General features: G+C 46.2%; 1 protein-coding gene across 3 annotated transcripts in view; it reads right to left on the reverse strand.

The window, feature by feature from the left end:
• The window catches only part of HSF1 (heat shock transcription factor 1), a 110,855-nt gene that overhangs the window by 49,904 nt on the left and 37,858 nt on the right, over positions 1 to 23,093 (reverse strand). For 2 of the 3 annotated variants that reach the window (XM_039525457.1, XM_039525456.1), the window contains exons 3-4: positions 20,349 to 20,485; positions 15,802 to 15,926 (exon numbers count right to left, since the gene is read on the reverse strand). In XM_039525457.1, coding sequence (XP_039381391.1) covers positions 15,802 to 15,926; positions 20,349 to 20,485 — 262 coding nt within the window. Of the gene's footprint in view, positions 1 to 15,801; positions 15,927 to 20,348; positions 20,486 to 21,323; positions 21,380 to 23,093 lie in introns of all 3 variants that reach the window. The other variant, XM_039525458.1, reaches the window with a different exon arrangement.

A 23,093-nucleotide genomic window follows, 5' to 3' on the forward strand; every position in this document is an offset into this window, starting at 1 on the left:
AGCAAGCTGGAGAGAGAGCGTGTGGGGTACCGTCTGAGCATGGGCCATGCCTAGGAGAGGGAGACTGGTACTAGTCATCAGGTATGGCCCTTCCCCTTCCTCCCAGCAAAGGAACCTGTCAGCACGAACAATCACAAGATCCAGGGAGGATTTCTCCATTCCTAACTCAAGTCTGCTGGGTTTGCTTCTCCATGCTGCTCCTACTAAATCAACAATCAAACTTTGTTTGTCAGGGTTGTAGCATTAATGTGAAATCATTTCGGTATCTTCTTTTCCAAAACAGCTGCTGACCAGATGCCAATTATACATCACCCTAGTCTACAGAGGGAGCATGAGTACAAGTGAAAAGTTGTTCCAGTGCATAACTTTGTGGCCAGGTAAGACGTTACAAAATAATGATCCCTTCTTTAGAGCCACTTTCTTTACAGGCCTGGTGATAACTCCTACATCCACGCCTGAGTTACAGAATTGTTTGTTCCTTGAGACACTATCTGGTCTGGAGCCAGGAAGAAACATTATTTTCAGATGAGGAACACTTCAACCCCAGGCTGTGTGTGGCACTGTGAAAGAGCCAGCAGCTTTTTAATTTCAGTTCCTCGATGTAAAAGCAAAACAGTTCCAGCCTAAAGATCCCAGAAGAAAGATTTTGGCTTGCAGAACCTACTAAAACTGGAATTAAGGATCCAGGAGAAACAAAAACAGAGGAAGGCAGAATGGAGGCCAATAGAAACTGGAACAATTCAACACTAGCCACTTTGTCTAATTTTAGTTTACGTATTAGTCACTCATTAGCCTCATTTGAAATACCTCAAGAAGATAACAACCCAGCCAAAGAGATAGGGCTAAAACTAGGCTGTCAATTAATTGCAGTTAACTCACATGATTAACTCAAAAAAATAATTAATTGTGATTATCACACTTAATCGCACTGCTAAACAATAGAATATCCATTGAAATGTATTAAATATTTTTGGATTTTTTTCTAAATTTTCAAATACATTGATTTCAATCACAACATAGAATACAAAGTGTACAGTGCTCACTTCATCATATTTTTTATTACAAGTATTTGCACTGTAAAAATGGTAAACCAAAGAAACAGTATTTTTCAGTTCGCCTCATAAAAGTACTGTAGGGCAATCTATTGTGAAAGTGCAACTTACAAATGTAGATTTTTGTGTTACATAAACTGCACTCAAAAAAACCCAAAACAATGTAAACCTTTAGAGCCTACAAGTCCACGCAGTCCTACTTCTTGGTCAGCCAACCACGAAGACAAACAAGTTTGTTTCCATTTACGGGACATAAAGCTGCCCACTTCTTATTTACAATGTCACCTGAAAGTGAGAACAGGCGTTTGCATGGCACCAGAGGTGCTGACTCTGTGGGTGCTCTGGGGCTGGAGCATCCACAGGGAAAAATTAGTGGGTGCTCTGCATCCACCAGCAGCCAAGCTCCCCCCTGAGCGTGCTGTGTCCCCGCTCCTCCACCTGCCTCCCAACACTTCTCCCCCGCCCCGCCGCCTACCAGCTGTTTGGCGATGCTTAGGACTTTCTGGGAGGGAGAGGGAGAAGGGGGGACGTGGCACACTCAGGGGAGGAGGTGGAGAAGAGGCAGGGCAGGGGTGGGGACTTGGGGAAAGAGGGTGGAATGGGGATGGGACAAGAGTGGCGCAGGGGCAGGAAGAGGCGGGTAGGGGGAAATCGAGCACCCAGTGGACAGAGGGGAAGCCGGCGCCTACATATGGCACTGTTGTAGCTGGCATTGCAAGGTATTTATGTGCCAGATGTGCTAAAGATTCGTATGCCCCTTCATGCTTCAGCCACCACTCCAGAGAACATATTCCATGCTGACGACACTCGTTAAAAAAAATGTGTTAATTAAATTTGTGACTGAACTCCTTGAGGAAGAATTGTATGTTTCCTGCTCTGTTTTACTCTCATTCATTTCATTGCATTCTCGAATGACGACTCAGCACACTCTGATGCGGAACCTACAGAACTGAAAAACCAAAAAAGAAAATCAACCTTCTGCTGGTGGCATCTGACTCAGATGATGAAAATGAATATGGCACTACTTTGGATCCTTATTGAGCAGAACGTGTCATTGGCATGGGCGCTTGTCCTCTGCAAGGGTGGTTGAAGCATGAAGAGACATATGAATCTGGCACGTAAATAACTTGCGACACTGGCTACAACAGTGCCATGCAAACACCTGTTGTCACTTTCAGGTGACATTGTAAACAAGCAGCAGGGAGCATTATCTCCTGCAAATGTGAACACACTTGTTTGTCTGAGCGACTGGCTGAACAAGAAGTAGGACTGAGTGGACATGTAGGCTCTAAAGTTTTACTTTGTTTTTTGAGTGCAGTCATGTAACAAAAAAATCTACGTCTATAAATTGCACATTTATGATAAAGAGATTGCACTACATTATCTGTATTAGATTAACTGAAAAATATTTGTATTTTTACTGCGCAAATATTTGTAATAAATAATATGAAGTGAGCACTGTACACTTTGTATTCTGTGTGGTAACAAATCAATATATTTGAAAATGTAGAAATATTTAAATAAATGGTATTCTATTAACAGTGCGATTAATTGTGATTAATTTTTTAAATCACACTATTAATTTTTTTAATCGATTGACAGCCCTAGTTCAACCATGTGCCCTTTCCCCCCAGCAGATTCCTGTGATTTTCTATGTAAAGCTATCAAAGTGAACACAATTTTCTATTTTAAGCACAGGCCAGACGATGAAATAACCCGCTAGTACAAATCCATGCCTGGCTGTTCGAGCAAAGGGAACTCTGTGACAGGCTCTCAAGAGGAGGTGCAGCAAGGAACCAGAGTGGTGTTCAATGCACTGCACACACAAGCCGTGTGAGCGAGCAGGGGAGGCGAGTCAGACACCAAAGCTTGAACTGGACACACAGACCTGAGAGGAGGGGGGGGAATTACACAAGCGATCAGCATGTGGCTGCAGATAATCACAGACGTTGAGGGGCTCCACTAACAACACTGGGTTAACAGGTTGATCTTTGCTTGGAAATATTAATTGTCCAAAGCCAGGGACTGTTTTTGTTGGTCTGTGTAATCACCAAGATGACAAACTATTAGTGCGATGTCACATCGGACCCGCCCACCTCAGCAGGGCAGTTTCAAACAGTTATTTCTATACTACACTTCTTGAGATGTCTCGGATTTAGTCCTCCATGAGGATAAAGCTGACACTTCCAAGTGAACCATCTGAGTTAGAGCACAGAAAAGCAACTATGGTTTTAGGCTATGTCTACTTTGCAGTTTTGTGGGTCGGGGTGTGCCCTCCTGACAGACAGACAGAAAATGCCGGTGTGGACAGTGCTTTGTTGGTGGGAGACTCTCCTGCTGGCAAAGCTACTGCCACTCATTCGGGATGGTTTTATTTTGGAGAGCTCTCTCCTGCCAGCAAAGAGTGGCTATAAGGGAGACCTTACAGCGGCACACCTGTGCGACCTGTGCCACTGTAAGGTCTGCAGTGTAGACAGAGCCTTAGTCATGAAAAACCCCTTATCCACTACAGTAACCTAGGAGGGTCTGTAAAAGCAATAAAGAATCCTGTGGCACCTTATAGACTAACAGACGTTCTGCAGCATGAGCTTTCGTGGGTGAATACCCACTTCTTCAGATGCAAGTGGTGGAAATTTCCAGGGGCAGGTTTATATATGCAAGCAAGAAGCAAGTTAGAGATAACGAGGTTAGTTCAATCAGGGAGGATGAGGCCCTGTTCTAGCAGTTGAGGTGTGAAAACCAAGGGAGGAGAAACTGGTTCTGTAATTGGCAAGCCATTCACAGTCTTTGTTTAATCCTGAGCTGATGGTGTCAAATTTGCAGATGAACTGGAGCTCAGCAGTTTCTCTTGGAAGTCTGGTCCTGAAGTTTTTTTGCTGCAGGATGGCCACCTTAAGATCTGCTATTGTGTGGCCAGGGAGGTTGAAGTGTTCTCCTACAGGTTTTTGTATATTGCCATTCCTAATATCTGATTTGTGTCCATTTATCCTTTTCCTTAGAGACTGTCCAGTTTGGCGATGTACATAGCAGAGGGGCATTGCTGGCATATGATGGCATATATTATATTGGTGGGCGTGCAGGTGAATGAACCGGTGATGGTGTGGCTGATCTGGTTAGGTCCTGTGATGGTGTTGCTGGTGTAGATATGTGGGCAGAGTTGGCATCGAGGTTTGTTGCATGGGTTAGTTCCTGAGCTAGAGTTACTATGGTGCGGTGTGCACTTACTGGTGAGAATATGCTTCAGGTTGGCAGGTTGTCTGTGGGCGAGGACTGGCCTGCCACCCAAGGCCTGTGAAAGTGTGGGATCATTCTCCAGGATGGGTTGTAGATCCCTGATGATGCGCTGGAGGTTTTAGCTGGGGACTGTATGTGATGGCCAGTGGAGTCCTGTTGGTTTCTTTCTTGGGTTTGTCTTGCAGTAGGAGGCTTCTGGGTACACGTCTGGCTCTGTTGATCTGTCTCCTTATTTCCTCGTGTGGGTACTGTAGTTTTGAGAATGCTTGGTGGAGATTTTGTAGGTGTTGGTCTCTGTCTGTGGGGTTAGAGCAGATGCGGTTGTACCTCAGTGCTTGGCTGTAGACAATGGATCTTGTGGTGTGCCCGGGATGGAAGCTGGAGGCATGAAGGTAGGCATAGCGGTCGGTAGGTTTTCGGTATAGGGTGGTGTTAATGTGTCCATCAATTATTTGCACCGTAGTGTGTGAAGTGGACCTCCCGTGTAGATTGGTCCAGGCTGAGGTTGATGGTGGGGTGGAAGCTGTTGTAATGTCGTGGTGGAATTTTCCAGAGTCTCTTTCCCATGGGTCCAGATGATGAAGATGTCATCAATGTAGCGTAGGTAGAGAAGGCGTGAGTAGCGGGAGCTGAGGAAGCGTTGTTCCAGGTCAGCCATAAAAATATTGGCATATTGTGGGGCCATGCGGGTGCCCATAGCGGTGCCACTGATCTGGAGATATATATTGTCATCAAATTTGAAATAGTTGTGTCTGAGGATAAAGGCACAGAGCTCAGCAACCAGTTGTGCTGTGGCATCATCAGGGATACTGTTCCTGACAGCTTGTATTCCATCAGCATGTGGGATGTTGGTGTAGAGAGCCTCTACATCCATGGTGGCCAGGATGGTGTTTTCTGGAAGGTCACCAATGCATTGTAGTTTCCTCAGGAAATCAGTGGTGTCACGGAGATAGCTGGGAGTGCTGGTAACATAGGGTCTCAGTAGAAAGTCCACATATCCAGACAGTCCTTCAGTGAGAGTTCCAATGCCTGAGGTGATGGGGCGTCCAGGATTTCCAGGTTTGTGGATTTTGGGCAGTAGATAGAATAGCCCTGGTCGGGGCTCTAAGGGTATGTTGATTTGTTCCGGTGTTAGTGTAGGGAGTGTCCTGAGTAGATGGTTCAGTTCCTTAGTGTATTCCTCAGTGGGATCTGAGGGCAGTGGCCTGTAGAATTTGGTGTTGGAGAGTTGTCTGGCGGCCTCCTTTTGGTAGTCAGACCTGTTCATGACGACAACAGCACCTCCTTTATCAGCCTCTTTGATTATAATGTCAGGATGGTTTCTGAGGCTGTGGATGGCATTGCGTTCTGCACGACTTAGGTTATGAGGCAAGCGATGTTGTTTTTCCACAATTTCTGCCTGTGCACGTCAGCGGAAGCATTCAATGTATAGGTCCAGACTGTCATTTCGACCCTCAGGAGGAGTCCATGTGGAGTTCTTCTTTTTGTGCTGTTGGTGGGAGGGTAACTGTGTATCAGTGCGCTGTTCAGTGTTGTCCTGAAAGTATTCTTTGAGTCGGAGACGGCGAAAGTAGGCTTCGATCGCGCAGAACTGTATCATGTTGGTGGGGGTGGCAGGGCAAAGAGAGTACCCGAGATAGGACAGACGTTTCTTCTGGGCTGAGTGTGTGGTTGGATAGATTGACGATATTGCTGGGTGGGTTAGGGGTACCACGGTTGTGGCCCCATGTGGCAGGTAGGAGTTTAGACAGCTTACAGTCCTTTTTCCTTTGTAGAGAGGTGAAGTGAGTGATGTAGATCTCCTGTCTTATTTTAGTGAAGTCCGTTTGTATGGAAGTTTGGTTATTGATGAGAGTCTCCAGGTTGGAGAGCTCTTTTTTGATGTTTTCCTGTTTGCTGTATAGGAGGCTGATCAGGTGGTTCCTCAGTTTCTTTGATAGAGTATGGCATAATCTCTCACTGTGGTCTGTGTAGTATGTAGATAGCAGTGGATTTTTTACCTTTAGTCCATTTGGTATGATGTCCATCTGTTTGCATTTGGAAAGGAAGATGATGTCTGTATTTGTGCAAGTTTCTTCATGAGGTTGATGGATTTCCACTCCATACGGAGTGGAAGAGAAAGTCTGTTCACAGTGGTGCAATAAAGAGATAGTTACAATGAGCATTATATTGGATTTGCCCGAGATGATGTCCAAGTCAAACCCAATAAAGCTGCCAGTCTTCTCTTTGCTGGCTCCGAGCCACATGCACTTTCAGTTGCTACAGAGATCTTACTCTCAACAGGAGACAAGCTGTGACCATAAACTCTCTTTAATGTCAACAAAAAGGTCTGATAGAAATTGCATTTGGTGTTCTTACATGAGTGAAAAAAAATCAAGCCACACCTTTAGATACACAAAGAAAGAAGAATCGTGTACCAGGCTCTGAGAGCATGGCTTCAAGCTTGTGGTCCAACAGAGGCCACTTCCCACACTTCAGCAAAAGGTGCTTTACAACAAATACAAACCCATTTGGTTTTACATAAATTCCTAGGACTGACCATGCTCTGCTCTGCCAGCATGTACTGGGCAGACTGAACTCTATTTACCTGCATCAGAAATATCTTAGTAACAGAGACCTGAGCGTTTTGTTGAGAGAGAAGTGGCTGAGTAGTGCATGAGTCACCACCTCTCTCCAGATCTGTATAGGGAGGATAGTAATTGCCAACTTCCCACAGAGTTTGAGGATTTAGATAATGGCTGTTAAACATTTTGGACAGGAAAACATTAGGTAACTGGGTATTGTTACAATTCTATACAAATCATTCCAATTTTGCACTAGTGACTCCTAAACTGTTACAGAATAGCGGAGTAGTGCATGGCTGAGCAGCTGATTCAGTCAGATCAGAGGCCAATGTGTAGCAAAATGGGTAAGCAGCATTGTTTACATTCTCATCTCTTGCAATTCCTGCTGGGTAAGGGCATCTTGACCTGCTAAGCTGTTAATGTTCTTACTTTAAAGAGGGGACCAGGGACTGCATTGCCTAAAATCCAGCCAGAAGTAGGGACAGGTAAGCTTTAAGGGAGGGGGAAATGTTGACAGGAAGTCATGCTGAGTGTTAGGATCTCAAGTTTCATACCAGAGATTGTTTTATAGATACAGAGATTTTAAGGTCAGAAAGGACCATGAACTATTGTGATCATCTAGTTTGACCTGTATATCACAGACCATCGGACTTCCCTGAATCAACTCCTGCTTCAACCCCAACAGGCATGGCTGAACTAAAGCAGCTCTTGGAAAAACATCCAATCTTGATTTTAAAGTTTCCAATGATTGAGAATTGACTGATGAATTGTTCAAATGGTTAATTACCCTCACTGTTAAATTTCCACCTTATTTCTAGTCTGTCTAGCTTCAACTTACAGCTACTGGAACTTGTTATATACATCAAATTGAGGAGCTGTCTATCAAATTACTTTTCCCTGCATAGGTATTTAGGCTCATCAAGTCATGCCGCACCTTCTCTTTGATAAGCTAACTAGACTGATCTCCTTGAGTATCTCACTAGGAGGCATGTTTTACAATCGTTTCATCACTCATGTGTCTCTTCTCTGAGCTCCCCAATTTTTCAATATTTTTCTTGAAGCAGACACCAGAACAGGACACAGTACTCCAGGAACGGCCACACTAGTGCCAAATAGAGAGTTAAAACAATCCTCCTACTCGCGAGCTCCCTCTTTATATACCCAGTAGTCCGCCGGCCAGTGTTGCACTAGAAACTCATTCAGGGTCATGGATAATTAGCTGAAGTCTTTCAGAATCACTGCTTCCTAGGATCCTGTAAATATGGACTACATTCTTTGTCTTTAGGCATATGGCCTTGCATTTGGCCGAGCAGCTGATTTACGCATGTTTTAGAGGATGCACGTTTCACAAGCCTCTCTGATATTAACTTAGGCTGAATTCACACAATTCACTCTTTGGCTGGCTGTCATGTGTACATTTATTTCCAGCAATGGGGACATGGAAGAAAAGAATTTTGCTGGGAAATTCAGGGAGCAAATTTGAACTCTCTTTACAGTGGAGATTTGGGGCACTTTTCATGAAACTTCTCCCCACACAACTGACCAGTCTTCCTTTTGGTCACAATAACGTCTTCTTTACTCTGGCTATACCTCCTCACACACCACTGGGGTTCAGGAGTATCTTTTTTTTCTGCAAACGCTCTAAAGTAGTCTACGCTATCAGTACATGAAAAGAGCACAGAGAACCTCATTGTGTTCTGCACCCCATATTCTTCATAGAGATACTGTTATATGAGTATGACATAATTAGGATGTATTTTATGCAAGATGGGTCATGTGAGATATCATTGGAAAGGTTATGATTTACTGACTATGATTATCCTATTTGTACGCATGTTTCATTTCTGTATCTGAGGTCAGGAACATTGACTATGTATCAGTATCACAAATGTGTTTACACCTGGGGAAGGCCCACTAGCCAAGATCCTTTCATTCTGAAAAGCTGGGTGGGGAAGGGCCATTAGAGAAAACAACAGGCCTTAGAAGAAGCTTATCTCGCCCCTGGGGGGCCTTCCTGAGGACCCTACAAACAACCTCCGAGTTATGGCTGCTGTGACACTACAGGGACATGTGACCAGGTCACCCGGTGCTGGTCTCCACCTTGGGATGTCAGTGTTTTTCCACAGACTGGTGTGGGAACCAGGCTTTGAAACAAAGGGTTCCGCCCTATGCAAAAGCTACATAAGGCAGGGGAGTGACATCATCATGGTTCTTCACTGAGGCTTTGGCTACACTTGCATTTCAAAGCGCTGCCGCGGCAGCGCTAAGTGTCAAAGCCCCAGCGCTGGGAGAAAGCTCTCCCAGCGCTGTCCGTACTCCACCTCCCTGTGGGAAATAACGGACAGCGCTGGGAGCTCCCAGCGCTGGGGCTTTAACTACACTGGCGCTCGCAATTTGCAGCGCTGCAGAGGGTGTGTTTTCACACCCTGCTGCAGCGCTGCAAATTTGCAAGTGTAGCCAAGCCCTGACTCCCCACCCAAAGAGATGCCTGGAGACGGCTGAGGACCAGACTGAGCTGGGGGAAGTGCGGGACGCAGGCTAGAGGGATTTTTAGCCTGTGAATGGAACACCTGGGGATTCCAAGCTGTGAGCTAGTGCAGCGGGCCCGTTCAGGATCTGCAGCCTGCCGGTGTCCTCATTGACTTAGGGTGAGGATCTGTTATTCAGAGCCCATCTATGCAGCATATTAAGCTTAGTTTGCATTCTTGTTTATTTGCTAGGGAATCTGCTTTGGTCTGTTTGCTGTGCCTTATCATCACAAAATCTATCTTTTGTAGTTAATAAACTTGTTTTTGCTTAGTCTAAAACCTGTGTGTGGGGGAGTCATAACTGGGGGCAGAAATTTGCTGTAGATTCCTCTCCACAGGAGGGAGGGGGCGAATTTAATAAGCTTACGCTGTACAGTTCCCTGAGCAGTGCAAGATGGTATACTTTTGGGTTTACACTCCGGAGGGGGTGCCTGAGGAGCTGGGAAGTTCCCTAGCTGGAGCCTGCCCATACAGGGCTGAGCACAGCGGCTGCATGTAACTGCAGCTAGGTGTGTCCCTGCCTGTGTGGGTGCTGGTGACAGAGCAGGCTGGAGCCTCGAGAGAGCTTGTCACAGCAGTTACAGTGTAACGGGAGCCCAGGCTGGTGGGCTCAGTGGTACCCCAGTTGCAGGTGGCACACCAGGGGGAACCCATCACACTCATCTTTAGCCAGAATGAACCAAACTGTGGCAGAGTAATGCATAGTCTCTCCCACTCCCATGTACAGTAGTTTTCTGAGATTGTTTCTGTAACACCACAACAGGAAGCCATCACTGGTCTGGTCATCCTATCTGTCAATTGAAGCAGCAGGGGTGGCTACAAGCTTTGCATTAGGAGCCCCAAGATGACTGGCCCATACATAATACTGGGGGAGGCCTGTCTAGAGACATTATCAGCATGTCCTAGAATGCTGGAAACGGCTCTAGAAGTCCATGCCTGGCCTGCTCATTTATCGTTTCAGCTCTCACTTCTTCGGCTGGCTGGTTTCCTTCACCCCACAGATACATAGTGGCGCCAGCCTCCTGCATATTATAGCTACATTTTACACTTGCATACTAAGATTAAACCCCATTATTCCTACACATCAATACATTCTCTGCTCATCCTCTGGTCCTGCCAAAGCAGGATTCCAACACTTGAATAAGTCTGTAACAGCCCCTGTAGTGACTAAAGGGAACAGTAGTTAGAACAAGTGAAAGATCTTAAAATGTACCCAAGCTCTATATGAAGTTTTAGAAGTGAAGCTTGCAACAGACATCTCAGAGAGAGAGAGAGGGAGAATGAGAGCAAGGACAGAGGCTGGGGAGATCCCACGGCAGAGGAGAGAAGATGATGTGAAGTCCCACCTGAATGAAAGAGGAGCGGTAAGAGTTAGGGTTCAAACCAAGAGAGGGGACTAGAGAAATTATTAAAACAGAGAGATCAAGAATAGCAAAAGCTACAGGGATGCCAGCCAGGATGAGAACAGAGCTGGGTTCAGAGGCCAGATGCAGATCAGCAGCCACAGTACTGAGGTTAACAGGAAGTTTGCTCTGGGAGGGATGTGTAGACAGGCAAGAGGAGATTATTTTCTTCAGAACCCTGCTAAGGAAAGGGAAGCTGGAGACAGGATGACAGGGTGGCAATCCAAGTAGAAGGATGAGTAGGTGCTGCGGAGGTAAGCAGCTGTATTTATCACAGACAGGGAACCTGCAGGAGGCTGGGAAGATCTAGAAGTTGGACAGGAGTAAGGTGGTTGGAAGAGACATCACAAAAGTCCCTTGTGATGGAGAAGTGGCCTATAGGCAGCCTTCATCTGAATGCCATGGCCCATGCTCCTCCACAGGGAGCACGGCCTGCCATTTCTCTACTGAATGCCTAAGTGCTTGTTTGAAAAACTCAGTCCTCTGAGAGGCTCCTTGCTAGTTTATTACACAAAGTACAACACACATTTTGTATTTCTGGGCCAATAATTCTCTTCCCATTTGCAGGGGAAACAATGCTGCTCTGAACCCTAGTGCCAAGAATGTGAACCTGGCAGCATCTCCTCTCCAGAGCACTGCTGTGTGCACTCCATCTAGTGGCTTACACAGGCACTCAGTTCACAGTCGATGTTCAGTCTATTCCCACAGGGTAGTGTCAGTACAGACTAGAGATCTACAGTTCCACTGGAATGTCTTCATCTTTAATATACGAGTATGGTCCCAGACATTAAGTCATTGCATTTGATCCAAGTAGCCGCCACAGGGAGATAAGCACTGAATGCTGGGATCTCTAGTCTCTCTGGCCTGTTACTATCTAGTAAAGATGAACGCTGCAGCAAATTACTCTTATGCAAATTAGATGTTACTTGGCCCCCGGGGAAGAGTTACTTGGAATTACAGCAGCACCTACAACTCCCCAATCTGACTGGAGCCTGTTACATCAGACACTATACAGCCATGTTACTGTTTGGACAGTACCCATCATCCGCCAAAGAGATGGCATTGGGGCTGCTGCTTTTCTAAAGAAGCAAGATGCCAGTTTCTATTGTTAAGAAAAGGTGGAGGCGGTGAGATCTTTTATTGGACCAGCTTCTGTTGGTGAGAGAGACCAGCTTTGAGCTTACACTGGGCTCTTCTTCAGGTTTCTTAAGTTTCTGTTGCTGTCACACCAGCAAGTCGTCAGTGGCTGTGTGTATGCATACGAATAAATAGGAGTGACAAAAATACATCTTAGAAGCAATAAAGGACTGTAAGACTGACCAATGGGATCCAGGCTGGCTGCTGCAAGCTCTCTCAAGCTCTGTATTCCCTACTTAGAGAGTAAAAAGGAATCAACTGTGCAGCAAGGGTGCTGGAAGGACAGTGCTTTCTACCTGGGCTAAGTGACACAGAGCAGCTGGGTCTAGAGCTGCCAGGAACATAAGAACGGCCGTACTGGGTCAGACCAAAGGCCCATCTAGCCCAGTATCCTGTCTGTCGACAGTGGCCAATGCCAGGTGCCCCAGAAAGAACAAACAGAATCATCAAGTGATCAATCTCGTCACCCATTCCTAGCTTATGGCAAACAGAGGCTAGGGACACCATCCCTGCCTATCCTCCAGGAACTTATCTAGTTCTTTTCTGAACCCTGTTATAGTCTTGGCATTCACAACATCCTCTGGCAAAGAGTTCCACAGGTTGACTGTGTGAAGAAATACTTCCTTTTGTTTGTTTTAAACCTGCTGCCCATTAATGTCACTTGGTGACCCCTAGTTCGTGTGTTATGAGGAGTAAATAACACTTCCTTATTTACTTTCTCCACCCCAGTCATGATTTTATAGACCTCTATCATATCCCCCCTTAGTCGTCTCTTTTCCAAGCTGAAAAGTCCCAGTCTGCATCAGAGCAAGCAGCAGCCTTAGATTGTTTTAGGCAGCTGACTAATTTTCCAGGAAAGGCGGGATAAAAAATTAACTCCCATCTCAGAAACACAGGTTTATCCTCTAACAGATTTAACACAGGTTCCATTACTGACAAGTCATCGGCTATAACTTGTAGGTTTTCGATGAATGTCAAAGACGTCCTCTCTAATGAACAAAAACCTCCCCAGCAGGCTACAAACTTGCTGCAATGTGCGGTATCAAGGTAACTCTCGGTCATCTTAAACGCTTACTGCAGAACAGAGTTTTTCATTCAGAGTGGTGCTGGATGAATCACTTGAAGGTAAAAGGAAACAACTGCTCCGCCACGTACCAGAGCACAGGAAAAGCAGATATCCGCCTCATCGTGCAGGGGTATTTTACTCACTGGAGAGGAGAGGAAGAACTACTTTTCTTCCTCACCGGCAATGAAGAGCCTGAAGAGAACTGCATTTCATACAGCATGGGCTGGGCACTCTGACCAGGCAAGAGATTAAGAGAATCCCCTAGAACCTGGAGACAAAGCTCCCATGCATGTGACCAGCACTGCAGAAGTGAGCTGTAAGTACAAGGGGTAGCAATGAAATCCAGGAGAAGGGGGCTCTCAGAAGGCAGTGTGGAAGATGTACTCCCCATCAGGCATGCACACTTCCAGGTACCCATTCAGCCTGCCTGCGCTGTTCAGCCAGCGAGCTGAAGGCTAGAGCTGCACTTGACAGCATCCTCCCCAGTTCGCAAGCCACAGCAGGTCAGTCCTTAGGAACACTGGTGGAGGGTTCTTCAAAACAAGGGCAAAAAGCTTGGACATTTGCTATCACTCATCTTGAGGCAAATCTCATGTGGGAGATGACTTATTCCACCCAGCCGAGATTTGAAAATCTTCCTAAAAGGTAATAAAGGTAATAATTGGAGATATACCAATGAACCTCTCACAACTGGGGACCTTGAGCAGGTCAAGGAGTGCTCAAACCCCTGTTCTCAGCCTCCCCAGGATGGACTGAGCAGCATTTTTGCCACTCCATTGACACATAATGGCCTCCTCTAACAGTGCATGGGCAACTCTAGTGGTTCTGGCCAATGCTCAAACCACTGAGCTATCCCTCCCCCTAAGGGATCTGACTATCCATTTTCCATTAAAATTAATGGAAATTGGGTGTCTAACTTTAAAACAAATCCTGCCATTGGCAGGAAAACCAGCCGCTGCTGCATGGATTGATAAGTGTCAAAAGGCCTTTAACCAGCTAAGGCAACACTCATGTCTGACCCTGTGCTAAGGGGGCCCCAGACAACGACAAACCGTAACAGACCTGGTGTGCACAGTTTTAATGCAGTGTTACATCCTGTCTGTTTCTAATCAAGAAATTGTGGGAGAGGAAAGCCACTGGTCTCAGGAAAGGAATGATACGCAACAGTGCTCTGAATGTGACCAACTGGCGTGTCATAACTATAAAGGGAAGGGAACAGCCCTCCTGTGTACAATACTATAAAATCCCTCATGGCCAGAGACACCAAAATCCTTTTACCCGTAAAGGGTTAAGAAGCTCAGGAAACCTGGCTGACACCTGACCCAAAGGACCAATAAGGGGACAAGATACTTTCAAATCTTGGTGGGGGGAAGGCTTTTGTTTGGGGGTTGTTCGCTCTTGGGACTAAGAGGGACCAGACATCAATCCATGCTCTCCAAATCTTTCTGAACCAGTCTCTCATATTTCAAACTTGTAAGTAACAGCCAGGCAAGTTTCAGAGTAGCAGCCGTGTTAGTCTGTATCCGCAAAAAGAACAGGAGTACTTGTGGCACCTTAAAGACTAACAAATTTATTTTAGCATGAGCTTTCGTGAGCTACAGCTCACTTCTAAGGTGTGTTAGTCTTATTTTTGTTTTCTCAACTTGTAAATGTTCCTTTTTGCTGAGAGGATTTTACCTCTGTTTGCTGTAACTTTGAACCTAAGGCTAGAGGGGGTTCCTCTGGGCTATATGAATCTGATTACCCTGTAAAGTATTTTCCATGCTGATTTTACAGAGATGATTTTTACCTTTCTTTCTTTAATTAAAAGCTTTCTTTTTAAGAACCTGATTGATTTTTCCTTGTTTTAAGATCCAAGGGGATTGGATCTGGACTCACCAGGAATTGGTGGGGGAAAGGAGGGGGGATGGTTAAATTCTCCTTGTGTTAAGATCCAAGGGGTTGGATCGGTGTTCACCAGGAACTTGGTGAAAAAGTCTCTCAAGGCTACCCAGGGAGGGGAAGGTTTTGGGAGAAAAGGGGGTGTTCCAGACTGAGGAATCTGGATGGTGGCAGCGAAACCAGATCTAAGCTGGTAGTTAAGCTTAGAGGTGTTTATGCAGGTCCCCAGATCTGTACCCTAAAGTTCAGAGTGGGGGAGGAACCTTGACAGGCTGACTCACCAAAGAGCGTTAATGGTGACTAGACAAGATCACATGCCCTATGCTCCCAACCAAAGGAAAAGTATTGGATTGCAGGCAACAAAATGGAGATTTAAATTGTGCATGTAATATGGGCTCCAAGAAGACAGCAGTATTAGCACAAAGGGGTAGGAATTATTCCGTCACTTGACCACCAAGGCGATGGGCTTGGTGTAAGAACATGGAGAACAGAACATCCACATTTTGAGGAAGAGAATCAAGAGACAGAACCCAGCCCCACGCAGAGAATCACCACCATCTAGGAGGGAGACATCACTGTGTTCTTAGCTGCCCCTCCAGACATCTAAGGCCATTCTGGATTCCAGAGGGACATCAGTACAGCCTTACTCTGTCTAGGATTGTAGTCTTGGTCACTATGATACCAAGGTCTTTAAGAGGATTTAGTGGTGTTCAGAAGTTCTCCCAAACGCCAGCTCCTCCATCCCCTGGAGAGAGAGAGCCTCTTAAAGCACAGGTTACACTCCTGAGACCACTGGGATTCTGGCAAATATGAGAGCGCAGAGAGCAATGCCAAGCATTTAGACTCGGCCCGGAGGAGGTCTTGAACACAATACTTTCAGAGGGAAGTCAGATTAAGCACATTATTCCACATCTCCTGCCCTCCCCATGTACGTACTGTTTCATTGCTATCAATTTGGAATCCATGCTCTCTTGCTTTCCTTTCATCATCTGGACATCAGTCAGTAACTTGGTTACATTGTCTTGACGAACCTTTATATCCTCATTCTTTATACTGGAGACCTGGAGACAGAAAGGAAGAGGACAGTGAGGTTTCACCCTATAAAATTGTTCTCTAAGCATCAAAGATGGAAATGCAGATTAACTATCCTCCTTCCCCATCCTCACCCACTCACTGGTCTAATTGTATAATGAATCAGACAGGTGCAGATCAACCACCTACTATATAATTTTTCTACAAGGCTGTCAATTTGCAGACCCTTCCCTGAAGGAGGGAGAATCCTTTTGGGTCAGAAATGCAAACTAAGGCTGCACTGGAAGCTTGCACAACAGCTGTCAGCATTGTACTGACTTTCTGGTTAAATGTACAGTTTTCCATTGCACCAACGGCTCCTTAATTTGAAAGTAAGACGTTCTTCACTGCAACAGTTAACTCAAGTGTACTAACAAGCTGGCCCACTGGAGTGAGGGCAAACACTCCAGCTACACAGTGTGATTAGATTAGCCCCTGGGAGTAACTCAAGCTACTGCATCCCCATCACTTTAGTAACTCAAGGATCAGCAGCACTAGAACTTAAGCACACATCTACACCCTGGGATGGGCCAGCTAGCTCAAGCTTAAAGCACCACTTAATACAAGCTAGAAATGTGTGTGTGGATGGATGGGAGATGGGTTAGAGGCATAGTTTGAGTTATACCTCAAACTAACAATAAAGCACAGACCAGCCTCAACTAGACATGGAGCTGAGAGGCTAGGAAGATTCAGAGCATGTCTTCACTAGCAATGTTAAAGCGCTGCTGCGGCAGGAGGGGAATAGCTTCATGAGGGGAATAGCTCCCAGCGCTGGGAGCGCGACTCCCAGCACTGGTGCACTGTCTACTGGCACTGTATAGTGCTGAAACTTGGAGTGCTTGGGGAGGTGCTTTTTCACACCCCGAGCGAGAAAATTGCAGCACTGTAAAGTGGCCGTGTAGACAAGCCCCAAGAGAGCACATTTACCGCTGGGGTTTTACTAAGATGTATACTAGACAATTACTGCTCTCTGCAATCAAGCACATTATGTTTAGCAGAGGACACTGTCCTGAGGTCTAATTTTCCTAAGTCTGAACATTCTTAAAGAAGCAAAGCAGCTGTTTACAAGACTAATGGAAAAAAGGCTCAGCCAGAGCTCACTCTTCAGTACCAGGAAAGGGGAAGACGAGAGCACAGACATGGAGACAGGATGGGGAGCCTCTTTCAGTGCTTCCTGGGCAGCAGTCAGTCAGTCAGCTGGCCTCATCAGTCCTAGAGCAACTGTTTAAAGGGTGATGGGAAGCTTCTGAAGGGCCTGTTTCATTTTTCTGACAAACACCTCACTGGGAATGGCACCCTGGTACGTTTCACAAAGGCTTTAACACGTGAGAGCTCTATGAACCTGCCAACAATTACAGGGGTTAACACATTTCACCTACTCAAACAGCAGCTCCCTCCCACCTTTACTGGCTAGCAGGCCCTTTGGGATCTGCACCTCACAACGTGGTACATCCTTTGCTGACCGTGCAGCGGTGTGGAGGTACTAAATGCTGCTCAGCGAAAGTGGCATCTAAAGTTATTGCAGAGCACACTGGTTCTCCATCATGCAGCACAGTGTGCTGCCATCTATGGGTTGCCTGGAAGGGTTTTTGGAAAAGGATAACTGAAAAACTGGCTGGAAGCATCTTCCACCCACATTTCAGAGCTAATGAAGTAGCCCAATAGCTCATGAGAAATGTTTGGCACCTAAAATATCAAAATGCTTCTATAAAATGCTTTTTTACTGAGACAGAACTAAATCCACTCCCAGCAAGGCAGCTATGTAGCCAACACAAAGGGCAGCATCTGAAGTGTCCTTAGATCTTTTCGTTTCTGAATAGGATTCCTCAAATCCACCAAAGAGGCACAATACGACTTTATACCTGGCAGCACTGGGGCTGCCAAAGCGCAGACCACGAGTCCAGTTCAGGCCATGGCTGCCTTTATCTTGAATACAGATTTGACCCGTGCAGAACCCACATCCCAGCATGCACTGTTCCACTGTAAGAGGAGGCTGGGTCTGCTCAGCTCAGAATGAGTACTGCGTGTGGAGATCCCTACCCTAGCCTGGCCATACAGCTATTAAAAATGAAGGCAGTTGTGAGCTGAGTTTTGGAGTGTGGGTTTATCCCAGTTTAAAGGAAAAGTGGAGCAATTAGTACTTGGGACTCCTTGTGGGGTTAACAAGTTTAAGATAATGTTCTAGATGTGAAACACCCGTGTTTCCTGCTGCTCCCATTACTAACAGACCCATCATATTAAGGATAAACATATGGCGTTTCATCTTCAAAGGCCTAATAACTGGGGGTTTTTTTCGGTATTGGGCCCAGTCCTATTCAACATATTCATAAATGATCTGGAAAAGGGGGTAAACAGTGAGGTGGCAAAATTTGCAGACGATACAAAACTACTCAAGATAGTTAAGTCCAAAGCAGACTGAAAAGAGCTACAGAAGGATCTCACAAAACTGGGTGACTGGGCAACATAATGGCAGACAAAATTCAAAATTGATAAATGCAAAGTAATGCACATTGGAAAACAATCCCAACTATACATATAAAATGATGGGGTCTAAATTAGCTGTTACCACTCAAGAAGCATCTTGGAGGCATTGTGGATAGTTCTCTGAAAACATCCACTCACTGTGCAGCGGCAGTCAAAAAAGCAAACAGAATGTTGGGAATCATTAACAAAGGGACAGATAATAAGGCAGAAAATATATTGCCTCTATATAAATCCATGGTACGCCCACATCTTGAATACTGCGGGTGGATGTGCTCGCCCCGTCTCAAAAAAAGATATATTGGAATTAGAAAAGGTTCAGAAAAGGACAACAAACATGACTAGGGTTATGTAACGGCTGCCATATGAGGAGCGGTTAATAAGACTGGGATTTTTCAGTTTGGAAAAGAGACGACTAAGGGGGGATAGAGGTCTATGATAGAGGTCTATAAAATCATGACTGGTGTGGAGAAGGTAAATAAGGAAGTGTTATTTACTTGTCATAACTGAAGAACTAGGGGTCACCAAATGAAATTAGTAGGCAGCAGGTTTAAAACAAACAAAAGGAAGTATTTTTTCCCCTCACAACGCACATTCAAATTGTGGAACTCTTTTCCAGAGGATGTTGAAGGCCAAGACTGTAACAGGGTTCAAAAAAAGAACTAGGTAAGTTCATTGAGGACAGGTCCATCAATGGTTATTAGCCAGGCTGGGCAGGGGTGGTGTCCCTGGCCTCTGTCTGCCAGAAACTGGGAATGGGCGACAGGGGATGGGTCACTTGATGATTCCCTGTTCTGTTCATTCCCTCAGGGGCACCTGGCACTGGCCCCTGTCGGAAGACAGGACACTGGGTTAGATGGACCTTTGGTCTGACCCAGTCTGGCCATTCTTATGTAACGGTCCAAGTGAAGACTGCGGTTCAGCCAATGACTGCGCTGCTCCTTCCTGTTCTACAGCAAAGGTTCAGTTGCTCTCTGACATCTCCCTCTGGGAGAGGAAGGTTTGCCATAAACTCCATTACGCCAAAACTACATAGGCAGTACTTTAAAAGAAAAGGAGATAAATCTGGAGGTGAAGCTGGCTCCCTATTTGCCAAGTCAAAGTGAATTTGGCTTCCATGTTACAGGCCAAATTCCCAGTTGTCTCCAGAGTATCCCAAGCAGTATCATAATCAAGCCAGATGCTAAGAGAGCAATTAGAGAAATTAGCAAAGAGTCCTGTGGCACCTTATAGACTAACAGATGTATTGGAGCATGAGCTTTCGTGGGTGAATACCCACTTTGTCGGATGCGAGTAGTGGAAATTTCCAGGGGCAGGTATATACATGTGCAAGCCAGAAGCAGGCTAGAGATAACGAGGTTAGTTCCATCAGGGAGGATGAGGCCCTCTTCTAGCCAGAATGGCTTGCCAACTACAAAAGCAGTTTCTCCTCCCTTGGTTTTCACACCTCAACTGCTAGAAGTGGGCCTCATCCTCCCTGATTGAACCTCGTTATCTCTAGACTGCTTCTGGCTTGCACATATATAATCCTGCCACTGGAAATTTCCACTACATGCATCCGACGAAGTGGGTATTCACCCAGGAAAGCTCATGCTCTAATACGTCTGTTAGTCTATAAGGTGCCACAGGACTCTTAGTCTGGATCTGTAAAAGCAGCAAACACAGCTACCCCTCTGATATTAGAGAAATCGGCACACTAAATATCTACCACACACTGATTGGCCGATTGGCACTGCAGCTTGTGACTGAATGAAATGTGATGCAGGAGTCAACTAGAAAACCACTTGAGAGAATGAAAACTACAGTGCCAGAATCCCCTTTACACCCAGAGCATGCGGCTGCCTTTCTGACTAAAGAAGAGACAGTAACCTCCTTAGTTTCACAGTGGTTCACCCAGGGGCTGGCCTGGAATATCTGTTATGTACACTTACGCTGGTTACTTTCCTCTTGATATTCTCCAGGAGCTGCTCCTGGCCTCGGATGAAGTACGGATGTTGAAATTCAGTATCGTCCTTCTCTGGCTTCACCAAACCACCCTGCTCAATGTGGACAACCTTTCGAAAGCCATCTAAAAGTCAAAGATGGATAATTAGAGAAAAGCAGAGCAATCTACAGATTGAGAATGTGCCTGCAAGCACAAATCTGTCATCATTTGCCAAGGACTGAGACACACAGCGCTCTACTAGTTCAACAGTCTTTGGGATCATTAACCCTTTGAGGGGGATGCCCTCTGCCTTCTATGCCCCCTCCTCCAGCCCCTCACCAATGTAAGAAACCCGACCCCTCCCCCAGCAGCAGACATTCTAACACTGCCTACTATACCCTTCTGCTAGGCTGATAGCAAAGGTGGTGAGTCCTCCTCAGCCAGACCACTTCATTTTCCACATGCCAGCTACCTCCCAAGGGTGCAGTACAGCACGTGGGGAGAGCACAGGGCAGCGGAGGGGAAGGGGAATGAGAGTCTTTGGGGCTCATCTCAGACAAGAGCCTCAACCTTCCTACATGTCCCGGTGACAAACCCAGCACAGCACCTCTTAGAAACAGGAAGCCCTAACGGCATTAAACATCTGGGGATTAGCCAATAACCTAACTTGCCTGTTCAGTACAAGGCATCAGAAGGGAAGATTCGTTAGCAATACGGTTTTCTTTAAGAGTAATGTCAAAAAGGGAAACCTGAAACAAATACAGGCAATTCTCATGACATCAAATGGCTTGCAATGTATCCAGTTTGGGGGAGAAGATGGCCTCCGATTACAATTAGCACTGATACACTCATCCATGGCTGAAACACCTGTAGCTGTTTAACACCACCCAGCAATGCCACAATCATCATTAGAGCAGGAAGTGAACACTATCATGTCTAACTGAAACGGTGAGGGGAATTTAAGGAGGCAGAATGTAATTACCAGAGTTGGAATTTGGCCGAGACATTGGGGTTAACACCTCAAGAGTGCCATGGAATCTGTAATGAAGCAAAGTGATCAGAATCTCGGTTTTGCATCTTGCCAAAAAGACAGGGGTGTTGTGCTCCTGGCACTGGGTAGGTACTGTTCTGCACAGATGGATGAGCTCCCTTCTGGTTGTAGTTAGGGTTCTTTGTACATCGGAGTACTTCACAGCACCACTATGAGGGAGGGAAGTATCCCCAATTGTGAGATAAAGAACCTAGGCTTGAGTAAGGCCATATCTCCACTACCTAGGCTGACATGTCTTCTTGCGACAACCTATGGGCATGTGACTACACCCAAATCTGTCTCTGGCCAATGGAAGTGCTCTATTACAGCACCGAAGGAAAACCACCTCCCCAAATGGATTAGAGCCAGGCTTGACATACTGAGATCAACACTGTGAGAGTAGAAACTGAATGATCTGTGTAGACTCAAGAGACCTCTAGCAGCTGTCCCACAATGCCTCATTCCCTGGGACTGATTGCTCTGGTCACAATTTTAAAATGCCCTGGGGTCATAGAAACCTGAAGGCCACCCTCCCCCACTTATTTAAAAACAAACTGGGAGTTTTAACGCCTCTTCCTGATTACTCACCTGGTGATCACACCTAGCAACTCACCCTTATTGTGTGCAACTGCCCAGCCGACCATGCCGGCTCCATGCAGTAGATGCACTTCTGCCTGCGGCAGTCAGGAAATACTGATCTCCTGAGCCAGTAGGAAGAAGAAGCTGTGCACGCACAGCTACGGACCAGCTGTAGAAACGTGGACATCTCTGAGCAGACCTTAGGGGGGATGCAGGCAAAAAGGTTCGACATGGATCAGCAGCAGTGCTACGTGAAAGGGAAGGAATTTGGCCAGGGATCTCCCAAGACCAGGGAGTGCAACAATTGATCTAGGTCTTCACCATAGACCTGCTGCTTGTACAAGGAGCTGCAAACTGTACTTGGTGAAGACCGCACCAGCACCCTACAGATCACCATGGATACCTCAGAGGAGCCTGGGACAAAGACCTAGCTGTGAACAGAGAGGAGGAAGAAGGGGTTGGAAGATGTGGCAGGGGACTCTAGCCATGCCATGAACCAGGACCTGCTTGAGACTGCCCCAGTCTTGCCAAGCGAGTGAGCCTGATGAAGGGGAAGGGAACTCAGGCGTTTGCATTCATTTCTCCTTACAAAGTTTAAATGTAAAAATGATGCCCAGCCCGTTCTCAAGTTAACCAGACCAAGGAATCGACTGCTCCTTGCGTTCCTCGTGTGAGAAGAGGTAGCAGTACAGCAAACAGAGGGAGAGCTGGAATCTTCATTCCCCTGTTGGGTTAGGCAGTGGGGGAAGGGAGGGATGCAGAGCACTCTGTTTATGTACACAGGGATGTCCCTAGAGAGCTCAATGTCACATTCATGGGGATACTCTGTAATCCTCTCCCCCAGGTTTCTAGGGATGGCAGCCTTATTTCTTCCTCCACCGTAGGACATTTTCCTATGCCGCTCGGCAAATCAGTTTGGCTGGCACCATTGCAGCAAACAGGCCAGCGGCATATGGGCCCAAGGGGCTTCGGGACACTGGGAGCAGACGTATTCTCTGGGCCTTTGTCACTCTCAGGCACACTGCCTGTGGAAAAGTGTGCCCGCACTCACGGCCACTGTCCTGTGCTCATACCCATGGAATAGGCACCAAAATCTTCTAGATTCGTGCAGCAGAAAATCCCCACCTCCCCCGCACTGGGCCA

Source organism: Mauremys reevesii, linkage group 2 (assembly GCF_016161935.1).
Source record: "Mauremys reevesii isolate NIE-2019 linkage group 2, ASM1616193v1, whole genome shotgun sequence".
NCBI lineage: Eukaryota > Metazoa > Chordata > Testudines > Geoemydidae > Mauremys > Mauremys reevesii.